Source organism: Osmerus eperlanus, chromosome 15 (assembly GCF_963692335.1).
Source record: "Osmerus eperlanus chromosome 15, fOsmEpe2.1, whole genome shotgun sequence".
Lineage (NCBI taxonomy): Eukaryota > Metazoa > Chordata > Actinopteri > Osmeriformes > Osmeridae > Osmerus > Osmerus eperlanus.
The window spans coordinates 11,979,099-12,000,383 of record NC_085032.1 but is presented as its reverse complement, the minus strand read 5'-3'; the positions used below and the strand labels follow the sequence as shown (position 1 = coordinate 12,000,383).

General features: G+C 47.3%; 1 protein-coding gene across 1 annotated transcript; it reads right to left on the bottom strand.

Annotated features, from left to right (window-relative positions):
* Positions 1-226: 226 nt before the first annotated feature.
* On the bottom strand, positions 227-21,285 carry LOC134034726 (protein disulfide-isomerase TMX3-like). The gene is made up of 16 exons (XM_062479289.1): positions 21,156-21,285; positions 20,844-20,904; positions 20,554-20,593; positions 19,870-19,993; positions 18,987-19,032; positions 17,146-17,226; positions 16,253-16,352; positions 15,898-15,975; positions 15,454-15,520; positions 10,393-10,491; positions 9,768-9,825; positions 9,463-9,516; positions 7,564-7,620; positions 4,466-4,595; positions 3,810-3,878; positions 227-2,785 (listed from the first exon to the last, which is right to left on the bottom strand). Exons 1-16 carry the CDS (start codon positions 21,187-21,189, stop codon positions 2,507-2,509), a joined length of 1,377 nt encoding a protein of 458 aa, XP_062335273.1. The 5' UTR covers positions 21,190-21,285; the 3' UTR covers positions 227-2,506.

Below are 21,285 nucleotides of genomic sequence, written 5' to 3'. Positions count from 1 at the left end.
TCTTGTTATTCAGACATAAAGAGTACATTTACATTTAGTCATTTAGCAGACGCTCTTATCCAGAGCGACTTACAGTAAGTACAGGGACATTCCCCCGAGACAACCTTCTGATTAATAGCCCGATTCCTTAACCGCTCAGCCATCTGACACCCCAGAGTAATCATTAAAAACTAGGTTCTGAATGAAAGTTTCTTGTTGAAAGCAAACAATGCGGCAGTCAACAAAACAAGAGGAATAAAAGAGGATTTTTTTAATTTCAAACCAGTAATAAAGTGTGACAATCACAATTCAAACAAGCCTAAAGAGGAAGTTTGGCAGAGAATGCTAGGCAACTACAATGACCAGAAGGCAAAGCGAGGGGGCATGTTCCCAGGTTTTCATAGTGCAGATTCACAGTATGACAGATCTTTAGTCTGTGGAAAACCATGAGATGTGCTTAGGACAATGGGACGAACCCGGTGACAAAATTGAAAGACTAGCCTACCTATTGAAGCACAATGAAATTACCTATTGAAGAGAAAAAAAGGGGGTGGGGGGTTAAGAAGAAGAAGAAAATGTAACAATCGTTAGGTAGAATATTTTCTATGTGTCTATGACTGATAAGCTATGGGTGAATATATTGTACCTTCATAGCATATATATGACTATGGCATAACAAAGCAAAAACATTCATTCATTGTGGGGGTTGTTTTCATGCTCGTCATCACATTCTCTCGAACCGTATAACATATCAAACACATGAATGTTTTTGTGAAGTCACACAAGGTCATGTAGGCCAAATAACAAAAACTCTATACCCCTCTCTCCTTTAACAGCAACAGATAACATGTTTCCTGATCAACAGAGTTCTAACAGTGACTGAAGTAAACACAAATAAAGATCTTACTGACTCAGTGCATTTGGATACCACCAACCCAACCCTTCCAAAGACTGGAAACACAGAGCCAGGAGGAAGAAAGCACAGACTCGACTGTGAAGGACATCTAAGACGTCATCCATCTTGTTTTGTTTTTGGAGCAGTCTCAGACCGCTCCAACAAAGAGGACCTCTCAGGGCTCTTAAAAGCAGCCTCTTCCTTCCTTGGAGAAAGCCCTAATCTGACGGGATTTAAAGAGGCAACCGTTTTCTGTGGAAGCACTTCTCTTTGCCCTAGTGCGTCATATTCAGTTACACTTTACCTACAGACGGGGAAGGAAGAGAGCCATCAATTCTGGAACATTCCAACACCACCACTCCAGAAGGTTCTGGAACATTCTAACACCACCACTCCAGAAGGTTCTGGAACACTCCAACACCATCACTCCAGAAGGTTCTGGAACATTCCAACACCACCACTCCAGAAGGTTCTGGAACATTCCAACACCACCACTCCAGAAGGTTCTGGAACATTCCAACACCACCACTCCAGAAGGTTCTCGAACATTCCAACACCACCACTCCACAAGGTTCTGCTCCTATCCCAGATGAGCTTCCCAAGGTATCCGTCTGTCACCACACGGTTATGGCCACACACTCATTTTGCTTCAGAAAGATAAGCAAACCTTGTTTGCGCCAACGCAAAGGCCTACTTCTATTTAGAATTTCTACTTATATAATGATCAGCAGAGAGAAAGGATGTGTTAGAGCAAAGACACTATAACTACTACTACGTTTTTTTTATCTCCACCATCAACCACAAGTTACCTGAAATATAAAAGCTACTGACAGTGCTATCGTCTATGAGTAGCATGGGAGTGACGTGAAACAGTCCTACCTCTCTGGCTAAGCTTCCAGACAGTATGTGATGTGAACCAGAGCTGGCCTATGAAGGAAGGTGTACACATCCCAGATAACAGAAGAAAACTAGACTGACTCGGCACTGTCTCTGCAGGGGACACACACACACACACACAACAAAAACAGCATAATAAAAAGTGTTTAGACAAGACAGCTCAGAGCTTCCTTTTATGGGATCTCCCTGTGCAAGGGGCCTCAGAGTCCAGAATTCAGCATGGGTATAGCGGGGCAACTTAATATTATAATTCTTTTTTTTCTTCAATTTGTTTTGATTGCGTCATGGAAAAACCAAAGGGAGTTCTGATAATTATCCAAAGTGACAGGTCTTGATAAGAAATAGTTTCAACACAGCTATTCAACGGAACACAAATATACTCCCTGTACAATGGAGGATGTTAGAATTGAAGAATAGAAATAAACTAAATCCCATAATTTAATTAAATATTTGGTTTTGGTTCTTCCCTCCCTCTCTTCATTGTTCTCTATATATATCTAGAAGGCTTGTCTTGGATGTAATTTGCCCTGTAAAGCAAACTGCTGACCTCACATATTGACAGTACAGTAGGGATAAAAAAATAAAAAATAAACATTACAATAGACTGCAGAGCCGGGAAGGGAGGGGAAATGGAACATCAACAACAAAACAATAACATGATATGTCTTTGACTTCTTATGTCACCGTGTCATTCCCCTGGGCCTCTCTCAACCCTGCCGTGGCCCCTCCCATGGGTTAATCGGTTTTCTTCTCCTCCGGTTTCTTCTCCTCCACATCCTGCTCCTCCTCCTCCTCCTCCTCGTCCGCTCCTTCCTCGGGGCCCTCCAGCTCGGCGGCCTGCCGGCGCTCCTCTTCCTCCTCCTCCTCCTCCTCGTCGGTGAGACCCTCCCTCTTCATGCGCTCCGTGTCGTCGTCGCCCTCGGCGGTGCAGATGCCGTAACACATGAGGCTGATCACGCCCAGCGGCAGGCCGAACAGGAAGCAGCCCAGCACCGGGGAACTACGGAACACCGACTGGAGGAGAGGAGGGGAGAGGGAGATGGCAGAGAAATTGGTGGAAAGGAGGAGGGAGGTAGAGGGATGGGCAGAGAGATGGAGGAGGTAGTAGGAGGGAGGGAGTGAAGGAGAGGAAGAGAGAGAGACAGAGACAGAGAGACAGAGACAGAGACAGAGAGACAGAGAGAGAGAGAGAGAGAGAGAGAGAGAGAGAGAGAGAGAGAGAGAGAGAGAGAGAGAGAGAGAGAGAGAGAGAGAGAGAGAGAGACGGAGAAAAGAGAGGAAAAAGTTGTGGGCGGAAAGGGTGTAACCAGGAAAGGCCAACACTGATTTATGCTTGCTATGACAACAATACATAAACATATTCTTCCACACAACAGCAGGCAGCCTACTGCTGACACTGCGCGCCCATGATTCCTGCCTAACAACCTCCTCGCTGCCCTCCTCTCCCTCACACCAGGCTCGTGATCTCCTCAGGCTTCTCTACTTAACAGGCCGACCACCAACACCAAACTACAGGTCTCTGTCACTCCATTTCCACACATCTCTGCCTGCCTGCCTGGCTCGAAAAAAACATGTGAGTGGCAGTGAATCAGCAGCCTTATTATAGCAGGGTAGCTTAAGAGGCACCTGGAGGGGCCAGTGGGTCCGAGCTTCTGTCAGCCAGCCAGCCATGCAGCCAGCCGAGAGGAGGAGCGAGAAGTTCCCCCTCTTCTCCAGACAGCTACAGTCGAAGAGCGATGGTAATTGCCCCAGCCTGTGATGTCAGATGAGGTAAAGACAGCTAAGCTATGCTAACTCAGCGTCATGAGTCACTGGACCCGACAGGGCAGCTCGCTGCTATCTCTCCCTCATTCGGTCTCTCCCTTTCTCTCACCCCGTCCCTCTCTCTCTCTCTCTCTCTCTCTCTCACACACTTGGTCCCTGCCTCTGTCTTTCACAAAACAACATTAGTTTTCTCCTCATGTAAGTTGTATTCGGTCAGTCACACATCAAACAAACAAACAAACAAACAAAGCAATCAAACTGTCATCCCACTCACCATGATGGTGGATCTGGCGTCAAAGGCCACGCGCTTTATCCTCTGGATGAAGCCATCTCCTCCATGGGCCTGTGTGTGTGTGGTGGGGGTGTGATGAAGGAGACAGAGGAACTTGCATTACAGGTCTGAGGAAGAGAGAGGACAAAGCCGCGCCAACACTGGCTCACGGGTGTGCCCGTGCCAACCATGAGGTGGCCAAGCTGGCACGGACAAGCGCTGGCCCCACCACTGTTGTTTATTTGGACGGCTTGGCTTTGTTTCGATAGGTGGAAAATAACCCAGAGGTTTCAGGGAAAAGAGTGGGACTGTTTGGGTTACAGTTTAACTCATCTGTGTGTGGAGAGGGGACAGCTCGCTTAAAAAACGAAAGGTTAGTTGAAAAAAATAAAAAGCCTTCATGACATTGAAATTGAGCACATCGGGGCCTGGCTCTCCAGATGCTAGCAAGGTTATTCCAGAACAAAGCGCCCAGGGGAGCGTTGAGGACATTCAGTGAAGACTGAGCTGTGGATCCTAATACATGTGATGAGGTAAGGGTACTGGTTCCTGCTGAGGAAAAAAGACTGAGGTACCACACTCAAATAAACCTATGAATCTGAATGTTAAAACATACAGAAGGAGGACGAGAAGGGTAGAGGAGGGTGGAGGGGAGGTACCTGAGCCGATCCGTCCACAACACTGTTGATGAAGTTGACCAGCTGCTCCAGAGAGTCCACAGGCTCGCGGGGCAGGAAATACTGCTCATTAGACGTGTTGAGTATGATGAAGGAAGGCACCGACACGTCGCTGAGGAAGAGGACCATCACATCACAGCATGTTGCTTAAACTACGAAACTAAAGAAACCTACCACCTCACGAAGGAACAGGAGGAGGAACAGTTATAACGCAAACACACTGATGTAACCCAGGGAGGAAGAGGAGAGCTGATATAAGGAGAGCAAGCTGAGAGAGTCAAAAGGAGGAGGAAGAAGGTGAAGAAGATGACAGTTAAACCCAACATGGATGTCAAGATGAAAACGTATAAAAAAAGATCAGTGACAAATCATTAAATGGTTCATTTCGAAATATGTTTGTTTTCTAGGCAAAGGCAACCTGATGCACACTTTCAAATGGAGGATTGTTTTGCCAGGCACTAAAGGAATAGCAACAGTGACTCTGGAGGATAACCTCTATCTTTATGCAAACTGTGTGCTGGTCTGTGAGTAGAGGGGGCAGGGAGGGGCCTTCCAGGTCTCTGACAGAGAGACCTTTACAAATAAAAAATGACAGAAACCACAGGAGGGCCAGGGCTGTTTACCACCACATCCCAGCTGAGCACAAACACACAAACACACACGCACCCAAATACATATACACTTTGCCACTTCCCAGCAGTGTCCAGCACCATAGCTGCATTCAGGTGCACTCACTCACATGCAAACACACACACTCACACACACACACCCATCCATCACTGTCCCAACACACCCCAGCTGAGATCAGGTGTATCCCACATACTCCTGAGTAGTTTAGTTTATTGCTGCACCACTACCCAGCACAGCTGTGATCTAGACCTGAACACACACACATTCTCACACTCGCTGTAGTGTATACCCCATCTGACATAAAGCCTCTTCCAGCAGATGGCAGGCATTCTGTAGAAAGACAGATTAGCCCTTCACCTCCAGCGCAGGCAGCATCACAGACTGCAGGGCCCCCCTGAGGGGTTGTCTGCGTTCCAGCCTGTAGTCTAGTGTCCATGACAGCCTGTAGTCTAGTGTCCAGGACAGCCTGTAGTCTAGTGTCCATGACAGCCTCTAGTCTAGTGTCCAGGACAGCCTGTAGTCTAGTGTCCAGAACAGCCTGTAGTCTAGTGTCCAGAACAGCCTGTAGTCTAGTGTCCAGGACAGCCTCTAGTCTAGTGTCCAGGACGGCCTCTAGTCTAGTGTCCAGGACAGCCTCTAGTCTAGTGTCCAGGACAGCCTGTAGTCTAGTGTCCATGACAGCCTGTAGTCTAGTGTCCAGGACAGCCTCTAGTCTAGTGTCCAGGACAGCCTCTAGTCTAGTGTCCAGAACAGCCTCTAGTCTGGTGTCCAGGACAGCCTCTAGTCTGGTGTCCAGGACAGCCTCTAGTCTAGTGTCCAGGACGGCCTCTAGTCTAGTGTCCAGGACGGCCTCTAGTCTAGTGTCCAGGACAGCCTCTAGTCTAGTGTCCAGGACAGCCTCTAGTCTAGTGTCCAGGACAGCCTCTACCATTGGGCTTTCCCAGTCCAGTCCCAGGGCTGCTGCTCCATGTTCCTTACCCACATTCCACATGTGAAGCCTCAGCGTTGCTACAGCGATAATACCATGTTCAAACAGAAGCAGGAAAGACCTTAGAGTAAAGGCCTTTAAAGTAAAAACAATAAGGTTGTGTGTGTTTGTGTGCACGTGTGTGTGTGTGTCATCAGAGAGCTGGCAGTCCAGCCGCATACGAGTGCTGCCCGGACCCAGTAATCTGTGTGATGAAGGAGCCGTGGATAAAAAGCCATCAGATTTATGTCCATGGCCTTCCTAAGGGAGCGGATTATGGCACATTGACAGTACAGGATTTCATTCCTCAAAGGATGGCAATTAATCCTGGGCAGACTAGCCCGGTCTCAGTCCAAAAAAGCAGAGCAAGAAATTCAAGATCCAAGCGCTCTCACACACACACACACAGATGTACACTGTACGCAGACACACACATACTTCAAAAAATCGAAACCTAAAATCACTCATACACACGGCATGAGATGCCTTCCTAATCCCTTATGCTCTCACACACACACACACACACATTGTATTAGACATTCACAATTACAGATTGACTGTGATCAGTGATACATTGTAAATCAAAGGCAGGGCTTAGGAGACCATGTCTGCTGTAATCCCATCCACACAAACAACAACATATTGAACAAAATATCTGAAAAAAGCACATTGTTCCTCAAGCCCGGCGCACACACACACACAGCGTGTATGCTTGTCACAGAGACACAAACACTCTCTAACATGGGAACAGGCAGACACATGCATGCACGTGTACTGTGTGTGTGTGTGTGTTTGCGAGAGAGTCACAGCCCCTGCTGTGGTCCTGCTGTCCAGAGAGGCTAGGGGGGTCTGTCCAATTAAAAGTGCTGGGAGTCAGAGTGGAGCTCTCTGTGCGTCACACCCAGGCAGAGGCCTGGTCAGGGGGCTGGAGGAAGCTCCTAGTATCATTAGCCCTGCTCTCCAACACCCAATAAGGCTTTAATCCATGCACACAGACACGCACACACACACAAACAGCCGGTCAGAAAGTTTCATTCATCCGAACCCCGCCCCCGCTCACAGGAGGTGGAGCAGGCAGAGAGCCGTGTTGGGACTGACGGGAGCACTAAAGTGAAATGACAGGCGGTCTAGATAATTGACAGGTCCATGAGAGTGCATCGTTAATGTCTGGAGACGACTTTAAATCCTAGCTTAGAGAAGTGCAGGCCGTAGCCAAGGCAACCTGGAGGAGAGGAGGCGAGGAGGTGAAGGAAAGGGACAGGTAAAGGAGATAGGAGGGCAGTGGAAGGAGGAAATGGTCAAAGGAGGTTAAACCAAATGAGAGAAGGTTTGAGAGAGGAAGAAGGGGAGGAGGTGAAGAGAGAGAGAGAGAGAGAGAGAGAGAGAGAGAGAGAGAGAGAGAGAGAGAGAGAGAGAGAGAGAGAGAGAGAGAGAGAGAGAGAGAATGGTGAAATGAGGATCTGGAGTGCTGGTAGCTACTCACCCCATGATGAGGCTGCTGATGTAGTCGTTTCCATCCATGTGACCAAACTGGAAGTCCCTGTGGGAAAGGAGAAACGACATCAACAACAAAATCTACGATATAAGATAAGATAGGATATAACCGAAAACCCAACTTTAGCAACTGAAGCTGAAGAAAATGGCCATCTCATTACGAAGTGTAATCTAACATGACACCAGAGCCAGCCTCTCACAGGCCCCCCCTTCAGATGTCCTCCCCTCCTCCACGCGGCAGAAACCCAGCGGTGCCCTCAAAGCCCGGCTTTCTGAGGGAAATATTGCAGGGTGGCTTTTGTGTGGGTTTTAAATCTCTAAGCTCCCGGGCCACCCCCTCCACCCCCCTCCCCACTCTCTCTATCCTCCAAAAAAAGGTCTTGCAGTGATTCATCAAAACGATAAGACTGGAGAAGGAATTACATCAGCTTCTCATTGTGTGGTTTGTTGTTTGAACAGAATGCATTGTGAGGGAAGAAATTTGGCGAAACACAGTCCTTATCTCAATAACTACTGTATATAGGTGACTCTATATACACTTATGAAATGTAGTATATATTACATGCGTAGGGAGTCTGTTCCCTGTGGGTGCTAATGCTAATATCAATGAGGTGACTCGACAGATGTGATCAGAACGTTCAGGCGTTTTGTCTGATGATCTCAGACCTGACACTGGGTATAGTGTGTTACTCCCACGCAAGAACAACAGTTAGCTTGTGCGTGATTGTATGCACAGATAGATGGATCCCATCTAACCATACATATCCATTTGCCAATGACAGCACTTTGGCTTTCCACAGTCCTGAATCACCTACATATCCCCCCTCCATCCCCATCCCTCTGATGAGACATGGCGTTTCTCGCTCTGTCACTCTGTTGCAGATGGATGGCAGGCCAAACACCCCAGTGCTCATTACCACCTCCTCCTGCCATCTCCCCTGCCATCCATCTGAACACAGGCCTGTCCACACGAGTAATCACCTCAAACAGGGATCTGGGTTCAATTGATCTTGTATGGCCCATTGAAATTGAAAGCAAATTGAAATCCGAAAATCCAGCCCGCAAACCCATTTCACCCCCTCGTACTGCAGCAAAACACCCATTAAAGAATTTAGACAAATACTCTATTGATCCATTAGTCGGGCAAAAGTCTGTTGACTCAAACACGGGGGGCGTAACGCAAATACAACTAGCCATTGAGGTGCGTCCAAACACAGCGGGCATCTCTGATCTCAGCAGGAACCTGCCGAGTCGGGCTCGGAAAGGAAGACGAGCGGAGATGCACGGCGGCCAGCCTAACTGAGGAGGGGGGGATCTGTGTCATTCAATCCCATCTAATGGGCCTGCCTGGGGGGGAGAGAAAACACACTTTGATCATGGAGGTTTTTTTTATGATAACGCAGCTCTTTATTACAAGCCGTGGTTAGAGTCTGATGAATCAACTAGTAAACCCGGCAGCTTGGAAAAGCACATGTGAAGTGGGATCGCTGCATCTGTATGTCTATCTGGCTCGCAGGCATTTTCGTGTTTGGTCGGCCTCGAGATGCTTATGAAATCACTCACGCACATACGCTCGTGAAAGTACTCCAAAATGGTGCCTAAGTGGAGTTGGCGGGGGTGCCTGGACGTGAGGGAGGGTGTGAGGGGCTGGGGAACCAGCGGCTGACAGCCAGACGAGCCCTGATTGACAGCTGCACCTATTTCCGGAAGGTTTGACATTTTTGCATAATTAGCCGTCTCGCGGCACAGCGTTAACCCAGACGAACCCTCTCAGGGAGCCGCACGGGCACGTAGCATCTCTTCAGGAGCGCGTCGCCTCCCAACAGGAGTGTATCGTGGGGACCACTCCCCCGCTCCCCCCACCCACCCCCTTCCCTGTTGGACTTACCTGTTAAAATGCTCCCGGTACTCCTTTGCCACTTGCTGAATCATACTCTTTAATCTGCAACGCACAAATGAGAAGAGAAAGAAATGCCACAGGAGTTCAAGCCCTGGCCCCTCTCTCCCCATATGACAGCACGGCGTGGCAATTTGCGGAGAGAGCGAGAGATTCCGACAAGAAAAGCCTGCTTATCTTTTCTCCAGTTGAAAGCCCTTTCCTTTTGAAATGCCACTGCGGTGTGGTTTCCATGGAAGCGTGCGTTTGTAATTGTTGTCAGGGCCTCAGGTTTCATTTCAGCATGTTGTGTTTACCTGCTGCTCGCCTCGGTCGGGTCCTTCTCATCGATGACTGCAATCGCCACCAATTTTCCTGTGGTGGAAGAGAGGGCGTTAGAAACCAGCACTGGAGACAGAGGAGGCGGAAGATGAGAAAGACAACGGCACAGAGATAAAAGGCTACGGTGGAGGAAGAGACTGATGACCCCCTCTCTCGAAAAAGAAAAACTAAGAGAAAAGGAACAACAGCTTTATTCATTGGTCCTCCCAGCTTTGTGTGCTAGCTGTGGTCCCATCTCAGAGCCCGTACGCAGCCCACAGGTAGAAGGATGCTTTGTAGTGGAACACTCAGTTATATGACAAATGGGACGACGATAAAACAACAGTGAAACAACCTAGGCAGAGTATGCTGTTGTAATGTGCGGGGAAGGGACTGGAGGATATCTTCATCGTAGAGGGGAGGGAGAGGATTAGCCTGCCCTCTAGTGGACGCCTACACAGCAAAATGGTTTTAGCAGATGATCCCTCAGGATAGTGGCGAGTAGATTTTTACACTATCTGTAAGTGAGTGAGAGCTATAGCCTGGAATTCATTTGATAACTATTTACAGGTAAACAGTGCAATCTCATGAAGCAGAAAGATTCCAGGAAGTATAACGTACCGGTCTCTCCCAGCTCGTACAGGGTGAAGCCATCAATCTGAAGGTATCCTTGGAAACGCTCTTTGTTGACCCAGGAAGACAAGCTGCCATCCTCATACTCTGCAATCACACAAACAGGTTATAGGATGAAAACAGCTTAGACAGGGAAGATAGCCAAGCCTAGATCAATGGCAAGCCACCCTTCAGATAAGTGAATCAATTGAGTATTGATGGCTGCCGAGTTAGGATAAGGTCAAGATATTTGCTACCTGTTGATATTGGCTCTGTAAGGAAACATGACAACGAGGATGACAGAACTCACTGGAAACACACACTCACACAGGTCATTCAAGGGTTCCCAGCCAGAACCACAGGCTGGTGTTTGGAGAGCTTTGTCAGTGGGAGGAGAGGATATGACAGCGCTGACAGAGATGTTTGGAGCGGGACGGGGCGTTGCTCCAGTGGCATAGCAGCCACACCCGCCAACAAACCGCAGACGGGCACAGATATTTGGATACAAAACATGGGGCATTAATGGCTATTCAAACGCACACAACAGCCCATTTTGGTTCCCCACGGATTGATGAGATAAAAATAGGGCTGTGTAAAATGTATCTCTGCATTCCACATTCCTTTACAAATCATGCAGCGGCTGTGATTCTGTGTGTGCTATTTTTGAGGGAGAGATCTAGAGGAATCCCCTAATGATCACATGCCCTCTTTACCAGAAAATTCTCTCCTATGCTTGCGTGCGGAAAAAATAAGGTGCAATGAGATTTATTTCACACTAAAACAAAACCATGGGAAAAAAAATCCTTCCAACAGTGCAACAGAAGATGTGTGTGGTGATATTGCAATGCATTAAATCAGCATGATACGTTGTTGTTAGTTCTGACGCTGACCAAAAGTTATTTACCTAGCCTGACATCTGGAGGAGACGCGTGATGGAACATGGAACACAAACACACAGAGAGTGAGCGAGAGAGAGAGAGAGAGAGAGAGAGAGTGAGCAAGTGAGAGAGAGCGAGAGAGAGAGAGCGAGAGAGAGCGAGAGAGAGAGAGAGAGAGAGAGAGAGAGAGAGAGAGAGAGAGAGAGAGAGAGAGAGAGAGAGAGAGAGCGAAAGGGCGAGAGCGAAAGGGCGAGAGCGAGAAAGGGAGCTAGTGAGACTGACTGGCTAAGCCGTTTTCCCAAGGTAAGGCCTGCATAATTGATGCCAAATGTAGCACAGGACCCCATTATGACATGTTAATAAGTTAAAGACACCTTTTCAGTTACGCTGGCTGCTTTTAAGAATTACAACCTCTAACACCTCCGAGCTAGCACTACCTAGACCCCCGAGGGAGGATGGGTTGGCAGCTCGACGTGTTCTAAGCTTAGATGTCAGTCAAGGTCAAAAAATGCCGCAGAAAGGTGCTGCGCTTAAGCCCATCAACTTAAGTGCAATGACTCCACACAAGCTTCTATCTCTGCCTTCATCCAAAGCTGGAAAAATTGAAGTCCTGCTTGTCCATTCTTGTACATTCAAGAAAGTTCTCCCCCCCCCCCACTCTCCCTCTCTCTCCCTCTCCCTCCCTCTCTCTCTCTCCACAGATGTTCCTCCAGCAGCAGGCCGGTGCTTCTTGGCTACGGTTGGGAGAGGAGACAGGAGAGAGAGGGAAGCAAACAGCCAGGCCCCACGCTGGGAGCTCACGGCCTGGCCAACCTCCCCTCTTCCTGGACTCCCCTCTTCCTGGACTCCCCTCTTCCTGGACTCCCCTCTTCCTGGACTCCCCTCTTCCTGGACTCCCCTCTTCCTGGACTCCCCTCTTCCTGGACTCCCCTCTTCCTGGACTCCCCTCTTCCTGGACTCCCCTCTTCCTGGACTCTCCTCTTCCTGGACTCCCCTCTTCCTGGACTCCCCTCTTCCTGGACTCCCCTCTTCCTGGACTCCCCTCTTCCCCCTTGAAACAATTGAGGCCCGCCCTCTGGCCGACTCGGACCCTGCAATCTCTGTGCTGCACGGGCCCCTCCCCGTCAGGCCGACGCTGCCGCCACGGGGGAGAGGAGGATGAGAGGAGGATGAAAACACACACAGACACAGGGAGGGGAATAGTGATGAGACAAAGGTGTAGTGTGTTATTTTGAACCCAAAGAGGCCCATCTCAACACGGGAAGCACACACAGCTGGAATGATGAATGGACCTGATCTACCCTTTCTATCTCACAAGGAGACCGACACGTCATCGGGTGAAGTCTATGTCTCTGCGTGTAAATGTTGGTTTATAGTATGTCAGCCCACTGAGGGAGGGCTTGTGGAGGGTGAGACAGGCAGAACCACCTGTCTATCTGCTACATAGGAGAAGAGTAGTATCTACTTAAATAATCATCAGTATGTATACCTGTTAGCAGGGGAGGTGAGCCGTTGGATGGATACTACATTGAGAAAGAAATACGACATGCGGAGGCCAATGACAATTCTGAGCGATCCAGTGTGTTAAGGCTACCTGCCAAGAATTAATAGGAACTGATATCAGCACTTTGCATATCTTAGCTTCTGAGGTCACTAGACTGTCAAATTCACAGTAAGCTTATCAGCAGAGTGGGACCATGTAAACAAAGTCATTCGGTGTTGCAGTAGGTTACTGTGGCATCCACTTTGCCCGGCAACAGGCGACAACTAGCCTAACAACTAGTGAGTTATTTAGCTTCACACGGCCCCCGACCAGGCCCAGTATGATCTCATTGGCTGCGGTCTGCACAGTTAGTGCTCTAATAAGGGAGTAAAGGCATAAACATAGCTCCAATCCACTTAGGGAGGACTGTTTCAGAGACTGTAAGTTCAAATAATGAGCAAACTAATGACCTAAGAGTCTAGGCTGCTGTCCGTTTCAGTGTTTATAACAGCCATGTTCAGATCCTGCATGCAGTTTATTAGTTCACACTGCACAGGGACCTTATGCAAGATGGAAAAAAGAATCCCGCAGATACACGTGTAACACAGTCTGTGACAGCGCTCCAATCTGTTAGAGCGCTTCGAACATCCAGGCACTTGGGTAGTTAAAGATGTATGAATCACTGTGCTTAGTCTGGTGGGCACTTCCCCAAAAGTGACTTTTGACCTGTTGTTTACTCTGTGAAGCAAAGCGATCAAGCTCGACAGGATAATGCCGGTGCTGTGTGTCGTCTGCAAAGCGGGCTGCTGTACAGTATTTCAGGGGTTTCATGCTCCCTTCTCTAAACAGAAGCTACATATGCAGAGAACCGAAATAATGTAGAACTGGGGTAAACGTTCAGACTGTGGCCGTACAGAACACACACACACGGGGTGGTGAAACTCATCCCCATATCCAAACAGCACCAGCGAGAACTCTACACAGGCAGCTCCTTGTGTGCAAACACCACTACCAAGAAACTGTCAGTGAGGTCCTTAATTAGACTTCCTTGATTTGTGTCATAAACGGTCAGCATTTTATTACGGGTGCACATGCAAACATTTAAAAAAATTGCCTCGTAAAAGCCTTGTGTGTTCTGGGAAGATATCACATGCAAACGAAGCATTCTCACCATGTATATATTGTACATATATCAGGCAGCTGTACCCTGTCTACTAACCAGCATCACCGGCAGTTTTCCATCCATATTTATCCTTCAAGCAGGACGTAAATCCCAACACTCAAAACAAGGAACTGTGCTACAGACTCAGGTAAAACACTCAATATTGAGACATTCAATACACTCTTTCAAACTGTTTCTAACTAGAGCTTTTCAACAAGCAAAAAGTCTAGCACTTTATGTTGTTGTTTTTACACTTAAGTAAACGGAAATGTATTCCTCCCATCTTTGAGGTGGCAGCTTTGGAAACACCCCTGGAATGTGTTACCAGATCTCTGTCAAAACTGTGTGTTTCAGGGCAGATCTGTCTGAGTCAAGAGAAGGATCATCGCTCCTATACCTTTCTCTGCCTGTCTGGGACCTTCCTGAAAGCTCAACTGCAGTCACCATGGCGACGTTCGCCTTCCAGAACACACTTAGTATCCAGGTGTTGGAAGACTCGGAGGAGTGCGGGGTGTTTGTGGTGAGCGTCTGTTGTGGAGACCCCCTCCTGCTGGGCTTCTGGTGGCAGAAGGCCCCCTTTTGGAACGACCAGGTGGAACAAACAGATGTTATCTGGCAGCCCGACATTCCACGGGGACTAGATTTTGTGCTGAGGGCCAGGCACAGAGCACCAAACCTCCCAAACATCCACTTCTGGGGCCCCTTTGTGGTGGGGCTGTGCCTGGATGCCCGGCCTTACCGCTTCCACCTGCCACCCGAGGCTCTCAGCGGGGAGAGCATACAGGAAGTGATGCGAGAGTACGGTGAACTTCTGCTGCTACGCTAAGGAGCTTGAGAACTGGCCTCAAAATCTCAAAACATTTAGACTATCCTTTTAAAATCCCTGACCTCATCGGACAGGATTTAATTGAACTGTACTGATTAATTTTTTCCCCTTTCACGTTTTTACCTATCCATTCATTGTTTATCAGGGGGTAACTTTTCAGCAGCAAAGTAAACATAAAATGAATAATTGCTGCTCCTATTCTTTGTCTTGGTCCTCCGGGATATTTCCTGCACGCTTGTTCTGTTCTGACTCAGATATGAGCTTAAAACAGGGTTCCAGCCCTGCTCTCCCACACCCACACAGTCCAGCCCATTCAAGCTTTCCAGCCAGCTCTGTGTCCGGCCTGAGACACCAGAAGCCACCAGTCATCCGCACAGAGACCATGGAGGACAGCCTGGTGATGGAGGAGCGGTTTTGGGCCTCAGAGTTGTGAGCCTGATGACGGAACAGAGACTCTGGAGCTCTGACTGCGTGAACAACACTGAGACAAAAAAACTTCACTGAGGGGAGAGGAGGAGGACGGGTGGGAGAGGGCACCGGTAGACAAAATGGCAGCCTGTGCTGGCTTGAATTAGATTGACCTTGATTCTATGAAAACAGCAGTTAAGTTGGAAGCCAAGCCCATCCAAGAAAAAGTCACTCGCAGGAAACGCAGTAGGGTGTATGCTGTAGATATGTCAAATTAGTGGTTTGACTAAAACGAGGGAATGTGGTTACTCACCATCATAGGTGAAGTAGGCTCCGTCCTTGAAGACCACAACCGAGGGTAACTCTAGCAAAGTCACTGACTGGAGAAAATGGATAAAATACATAATTCAAACGGACTGCCATAAATCATCCCTTACTTTCTTAATTCATTTGCACCTGTGCCATGCGGGACGGCAGTGCTGGCAGCCTGCCAGTGAAACATACTGTGGACTTCATGCCAAGTACTAGTGCTGGAGCTGCATGCCAGTAAGCCTTTCTGTCTCTGGCATTTAACACATTTAACCAGCGTGTGGAACCACATCGCTGTAGGCCTTGACGTTGAAGCTTCTAGTAACTGCCTGCTATGTCTAAATGATAAACCTGACAGAAACGCAAGTTGAGGACAATCCTGTTATTGTTCCAAAGAAACTCTACCCCCTCCAGCAACAGGATGAGAATGAAGTTTGCGAGCAGTTACCTCAGGTAAGACCTCTTCCGAGGCTGAGAAGAAGTATGTGTAAACAATGAGCTCGGAGGCCACGTCGATATACTTCTCCTGCGACCGGGAAAACAAACAAACACATCATTAGGCTCTGTCTGGGAAAACAGCTCTGCGGCTGCTAAAGTTCATGCGAAACACACTTGCCAAGGTTGTGTCGTTTGCACATTAGGAACTCTTCAGTCATACAGCTTGGCAGCGGCAGAGACAGCAGCAGGAGCAGCTGCTTTATGGACCAATCAATAAACACTAGCTAAAGAGCTGTGACGGCTCCAGAAGCAGTGATTGGACGATAAGACCACAACGTCTACGAGGGTGAGATTCTCATACCCACCTTGAGAGGTGACTCTCCGCCCACGTAGACAAACAGCACGGCGTGTCGCTTCAACATGTGATCAAACATCTGCTTACTGGGCAGTGCTCTCACTGCTGGTCTGGGGAGGGAAACCACGGTGAAAGGGAATTTAATTCATCTAAAACCTTGGTGTTCTCAGTAAAGGGATTTTTTACTCACAATTCACTCATTTCTATTAATTCCATTAGTGAAAGGAATGACTTTACACACTTAAAAAAAAACAATATCAAGGATTAGTCTGAATGGTGCATGAGCACGCCACACAAGACCGCTTAGTGATGCAGCCCCACGCATTCTCAAGTCTGGATAAATCTGGTTTGTATGCATCTAGCACCACCTGATGGACACTGTCAGAACTGCTGACTTGCTGACTGAAACCTCAGCCAGGTGTCTGGTCATCCTTAAGTCACCCATCTGCCTGGACATCCCCAGGAGAGACAGAGAGAGAGACAGAAACAAACAGGAGAGAGACAGACAGACAGAGAGACAGAGAGACAGAGAGAAAGAGAGAGAGGGGCTACGTGGCAAACTCTGCTGATAATAGGCCACAGCTAGGAATTTAACGCTCTAAGGCAGAACACACAGCCGTGGTTTGTGGGTGTGCTAAGGACACTCCTGAGAAGGAGTGCCACACCAGCAGGGGTGGTGCAGTGACAGGATACTACGTGTCTATTAAGGTGGATGCCTTATAGGTCTCCCCTTGAATACAACACCAGCACGAGCGACAGAGTTGACGGGCATAATGCAGTTATTTTAGTCCATCCGTGTGAAATGAGATCAGAGAATGACAGCTCATTATGCTGCTTGAAATCCTGTCTAAGAGAGATGCGTAATGAATGTCTTATTAAGTAGGAGGCCTGAGCCGCACTAACCCTGCAACCCTGTTGGCAAACTCAATGATGTCATCCTTTGTCCTTGGCCCTTTGTAATTATAGGCAAGATCAGCCTTTAGCCTGGGAGAGAGAGAAACATGAGAGAAAGAGAGATAGGTGAGACAGAGAGAAAGAGAGAGAGAAACATGAGAGAAAGAGAGAGAGATAGGTGAGACAGAGAGAAAGAGAGAGAAAGAGAGAGAGAGAGAGAGAGAGAGAGAGAGAGAGAGAGAGAGAGGTGAGACAGAGAAAGAAAGCAGGGGGGGAACAATGAGAGAGAGACAAGGAGACAGAAAGAGGGGGAGAGAGGAGAGACAGAAAGACGGGGGAGACAGAGAGAAAAAGACAGAGGGAGAGAGTATTCAGTTTCACCAAAAAATGTCCATACATCATACCTCTTCTCCAATGCGCTGATGGGTAGACAAGCACATTAACATAAAAGATAGGAGCAGCAATAAGGTGCCCTTTAATTATACTCAATTGCTTCTTCTCAAGTACACAAGCTGGCAATCACAGTAAATTGTCTTGAATTGGCTAGTCACAAAAAGCATGCTCTCGGTTATAGCTCTGAAAAAAGAAAAAAAAAAAGAGATAGAAATGTCAAAGCTGCAAACAGGGCACATATAAAATGTCAAAGTTAAGGGGTGCAGCTCTTTCCACTGGAGAGATAAACTGAAGCTAAGCCAGTCAATATCATCAACATCAAGGCAGGCAGTCTGAGGTCAAAGCCAAGTGGAGACTCATTGCTGGTCATTGGAAAAGATTGCCTTCACACACTAGGTCAAACTACTTCAAATCCTTTTTTAAACTATTTAAATACTTGCTTGAGCCTGCCTTGACTGACGAGTGGTCAGGGTTAAATTCATGGGCACACCATATTTGTTCTGTTTTGCTAGGCCAGAGCAATCAAGTACAGCACACGTTATCTAAAATGACATCCGATCATTCAACCCAAGTTGGACGTGCATTGTCACGACAACATTGCAGCTGACAAACACCCACATTTGTCTCCTCTATGAGTCTGACTCACCTGCAACAGACTCAGCCAACATTAGACCCCTATGCCACCAGGACCCATACAGGCATGTTTGCTAAGGCAACAGTACTCCCCAACGAGGCTACAGAGATCTATTCTAATGAACTCGGTTGGGGGCGAGCCTCTCAATCTGTCTCTCTCTTTATCTTCCAGGATGTCTGCGACAGGCCCAACAGAGGAAGTTACATCACTATCTCCCTCTCTAATGTGATGCAACCCGCTGTGAGTCGGGGCAGCTTGTAGAAGGAGCGCAGCGCAACAGAATACAAAACATTAGGGGACTCTCCACAGAAACCTCTAGGTATTAGGATTGTTTTGACTTATAGAAACAGCGAGGGTAGCCCCATTAGGTCTGTTTACCTCGTCTGTACCAGCGCCATATCATGTCTTAAGGAAGAGAAATCACTGTTTACGGGGTATAAAGTTGTAGATATCCGTGAGGATGTGAGAGCTTATATTCGGGTCTCTCAATGCTGTGAATATAATTAGTTTGTAATAAGCTGATGTGTTTCACACCGGGACAGTGACAACAACACCTGGTTCCCTAAGGACCTGCTCCCACAGGAAGCTCGTCTAAAGCCAGCTCCCTGGATGGCTGGCTCCTGGGGATAAGGAGGCTCTCTGTTCATTACTGGAATCATTAGTTAAGTTCAATATTGTGTAAAACACTAAGTCACTAAGACAACATTTTACAATATGTAAGAAGTGCATTTCATTTTGCACAGAAATGAATGTCAATAGAAAATAATAGTACGATTGTTTTGGAAATTTGTTGGGATATATGAAGCACAACCAGAGCTCTTACAGTTTAATTGTGGGGTATCCTCGTACTCCAAACTCAGATGCGATACCTGTATTTAAAAACACACAAAAAAAACAATTAAACAATTAAAAGGTTTAAAAAATACAGACCACAACTTCTGCACCCATGACAAAAACTACATTGAATTAAAACAAGGTGCAACTTGTATTTAACACTTCCCTGTTGTAAGAGGGCACAGGTCTCCATAATCCTGGGTTACTTATCCTGGATGCAACCAGTAATCCCTCTTCTCTGAAACCTGTTGTCACATGCTTATCGGTTTTAAACAGCCTCTTATAATCTTAATCTGAGTGTGAAGTCAGTGACAGTCAGCTAATATGGCTCTCTAACTTTAATCTGCCTTCACATGATTAGGCCAAGTAAGAGGCTTGGGGTTAGCAGAACAGAGGACCCACTGAGCATGTGTAATACTAACTCATGTGTTGGCAAGGTTGGTTCCAGGGGAGACAGACTTCTGTAAAGCCAGGTGAAACAAGACAAGGCTTCTAACAGGGATAGGTCAAGAGGGAAACCTCGCAACTGCACAGAATGGCTTTTGCTATTAAGATGGATGTTGTAAACTGACAACAAAAACCTTCCATCGACTAATTATTAGTCGATGGAAGGTTTTTGAGCCAAATGAAGTTATTTTATCACTAATACATAAAATAACTTCATTTGGCTCCCATACTAGTTGGTTTTAGTTGGGTTTTCACAGAAGTAGAGATGATCTTGGGACAAGCCATCTTTAAAGTCAGGGTGCACACACGCCTGACCAATTCACGCATTCACATGTTGAAATTGTTTAATTCCCCAACTTTTCTAGGTTTTCCATGACCGTGGGAAACATGTAAAGGGCCAGAACATTTGAACATCTGCTACACACCTGAGTATGCAGTGGCATCCATCTTCCCCACTCGGACTGGAGACCCTGAGCTCTTCAGCTCCGCGCCAATCTCATACCAAACAGGCTCCAGCTTTTTACAGTATCCACACCATGGTGCATAGAACTGCGTGAGAAAACCACATGTCAGTTTGCAGATTAAATTACTGTCTATGGACATGGACAGAAACACGTTGTCGTTTTGGGAGTGCATGGCCAGTTGTCGAAATGCAAGAGTTATATCTGGCAGACTGTCCCCCATGTAGACCCAATATTCAGCCTCTTTTTCAGCCCCAGACCTGCCCCCGTCCCCCTCCCAGACCTGGGGCGGAAGCAGCAGTGGATGCCAGCTGGATTTGCTCAGGCCAGACATCCTCACTGGTATAAGCCCCCTGGCCTCGCCCGCCACGCATGCATGACTTCTCATTCACTAAAACTCACAGTGAGTGGACAGAATTACTCACACACACACACACACACACAGAGAGAAGGGCCCCCTCACTCCTTTATCACAAACCACTTTCGCATTGGATGACACTGGCAGTGTTGTGAACAGGGAGTACAGCAACTCTGATTAAAACCAGAAAGCCCTGTCATTCAGTATGTGTGTGTGTGTGTCTGTGTGTGTGTGTGCCTATGAGTGTGAGAGACAGAAAGTGTGTCTTAGACACAGCACACAAGACTCACATCCACCAGCCAGACATCGTCCACTCTCGTGTCCTTAAATCTATGGAAGGAGAACAAAATACAGGTTGAACGAGACATCACTTAAGTAGCAGCATGCTTTACAAAAATTGCCTAGTAATAATGCAGTTATCAAAACAATCCATTATATGCCATCGTGAAAAGATGTTCACAGCCTACACAATAACATTACACTTTGTTGTTCGCTAGCTTAATGTCTCCATTGACAACCGGATAGTGATGACTGATGAGTGAAGGAAAATGACACTCTCAAAAAGGAGAGCATCACTTACGTGTCATCTAGATCTTCGACAACTGCAAGCACCGATGAACTTAGAAAGACCACAACAGGAACTAAAGAGAAACGAGCAACAGTTAATATGTACATCGTTACACGGATTTTCTTTTAAATGTATCTGCATTTGAAAAAAGATGCTGCCTAAGACCCTCCAAAATCATGAGGCATCAGCTAGCAATGTGTAGCTTAAACTCTGTAACGTCCGCCAACATTGCCCACGAAGTCCTATAATAAGAGAGATTCAAGTATGCTGTAGCAACGAAATACATCTAAAGATACAAAGCAAAATAATGAAAAATGTATTTACCTGCACAAATTAGGAAGGCTTTCACTTCTGCCATTGCTCCGAAAGGAAAACCCAAGCAGGAAATACAACAGTAAATCTTGTCTGTCTAGGCATGCGCAGAGTTCAGGGCGCACTGAATCGGAAGCATCTC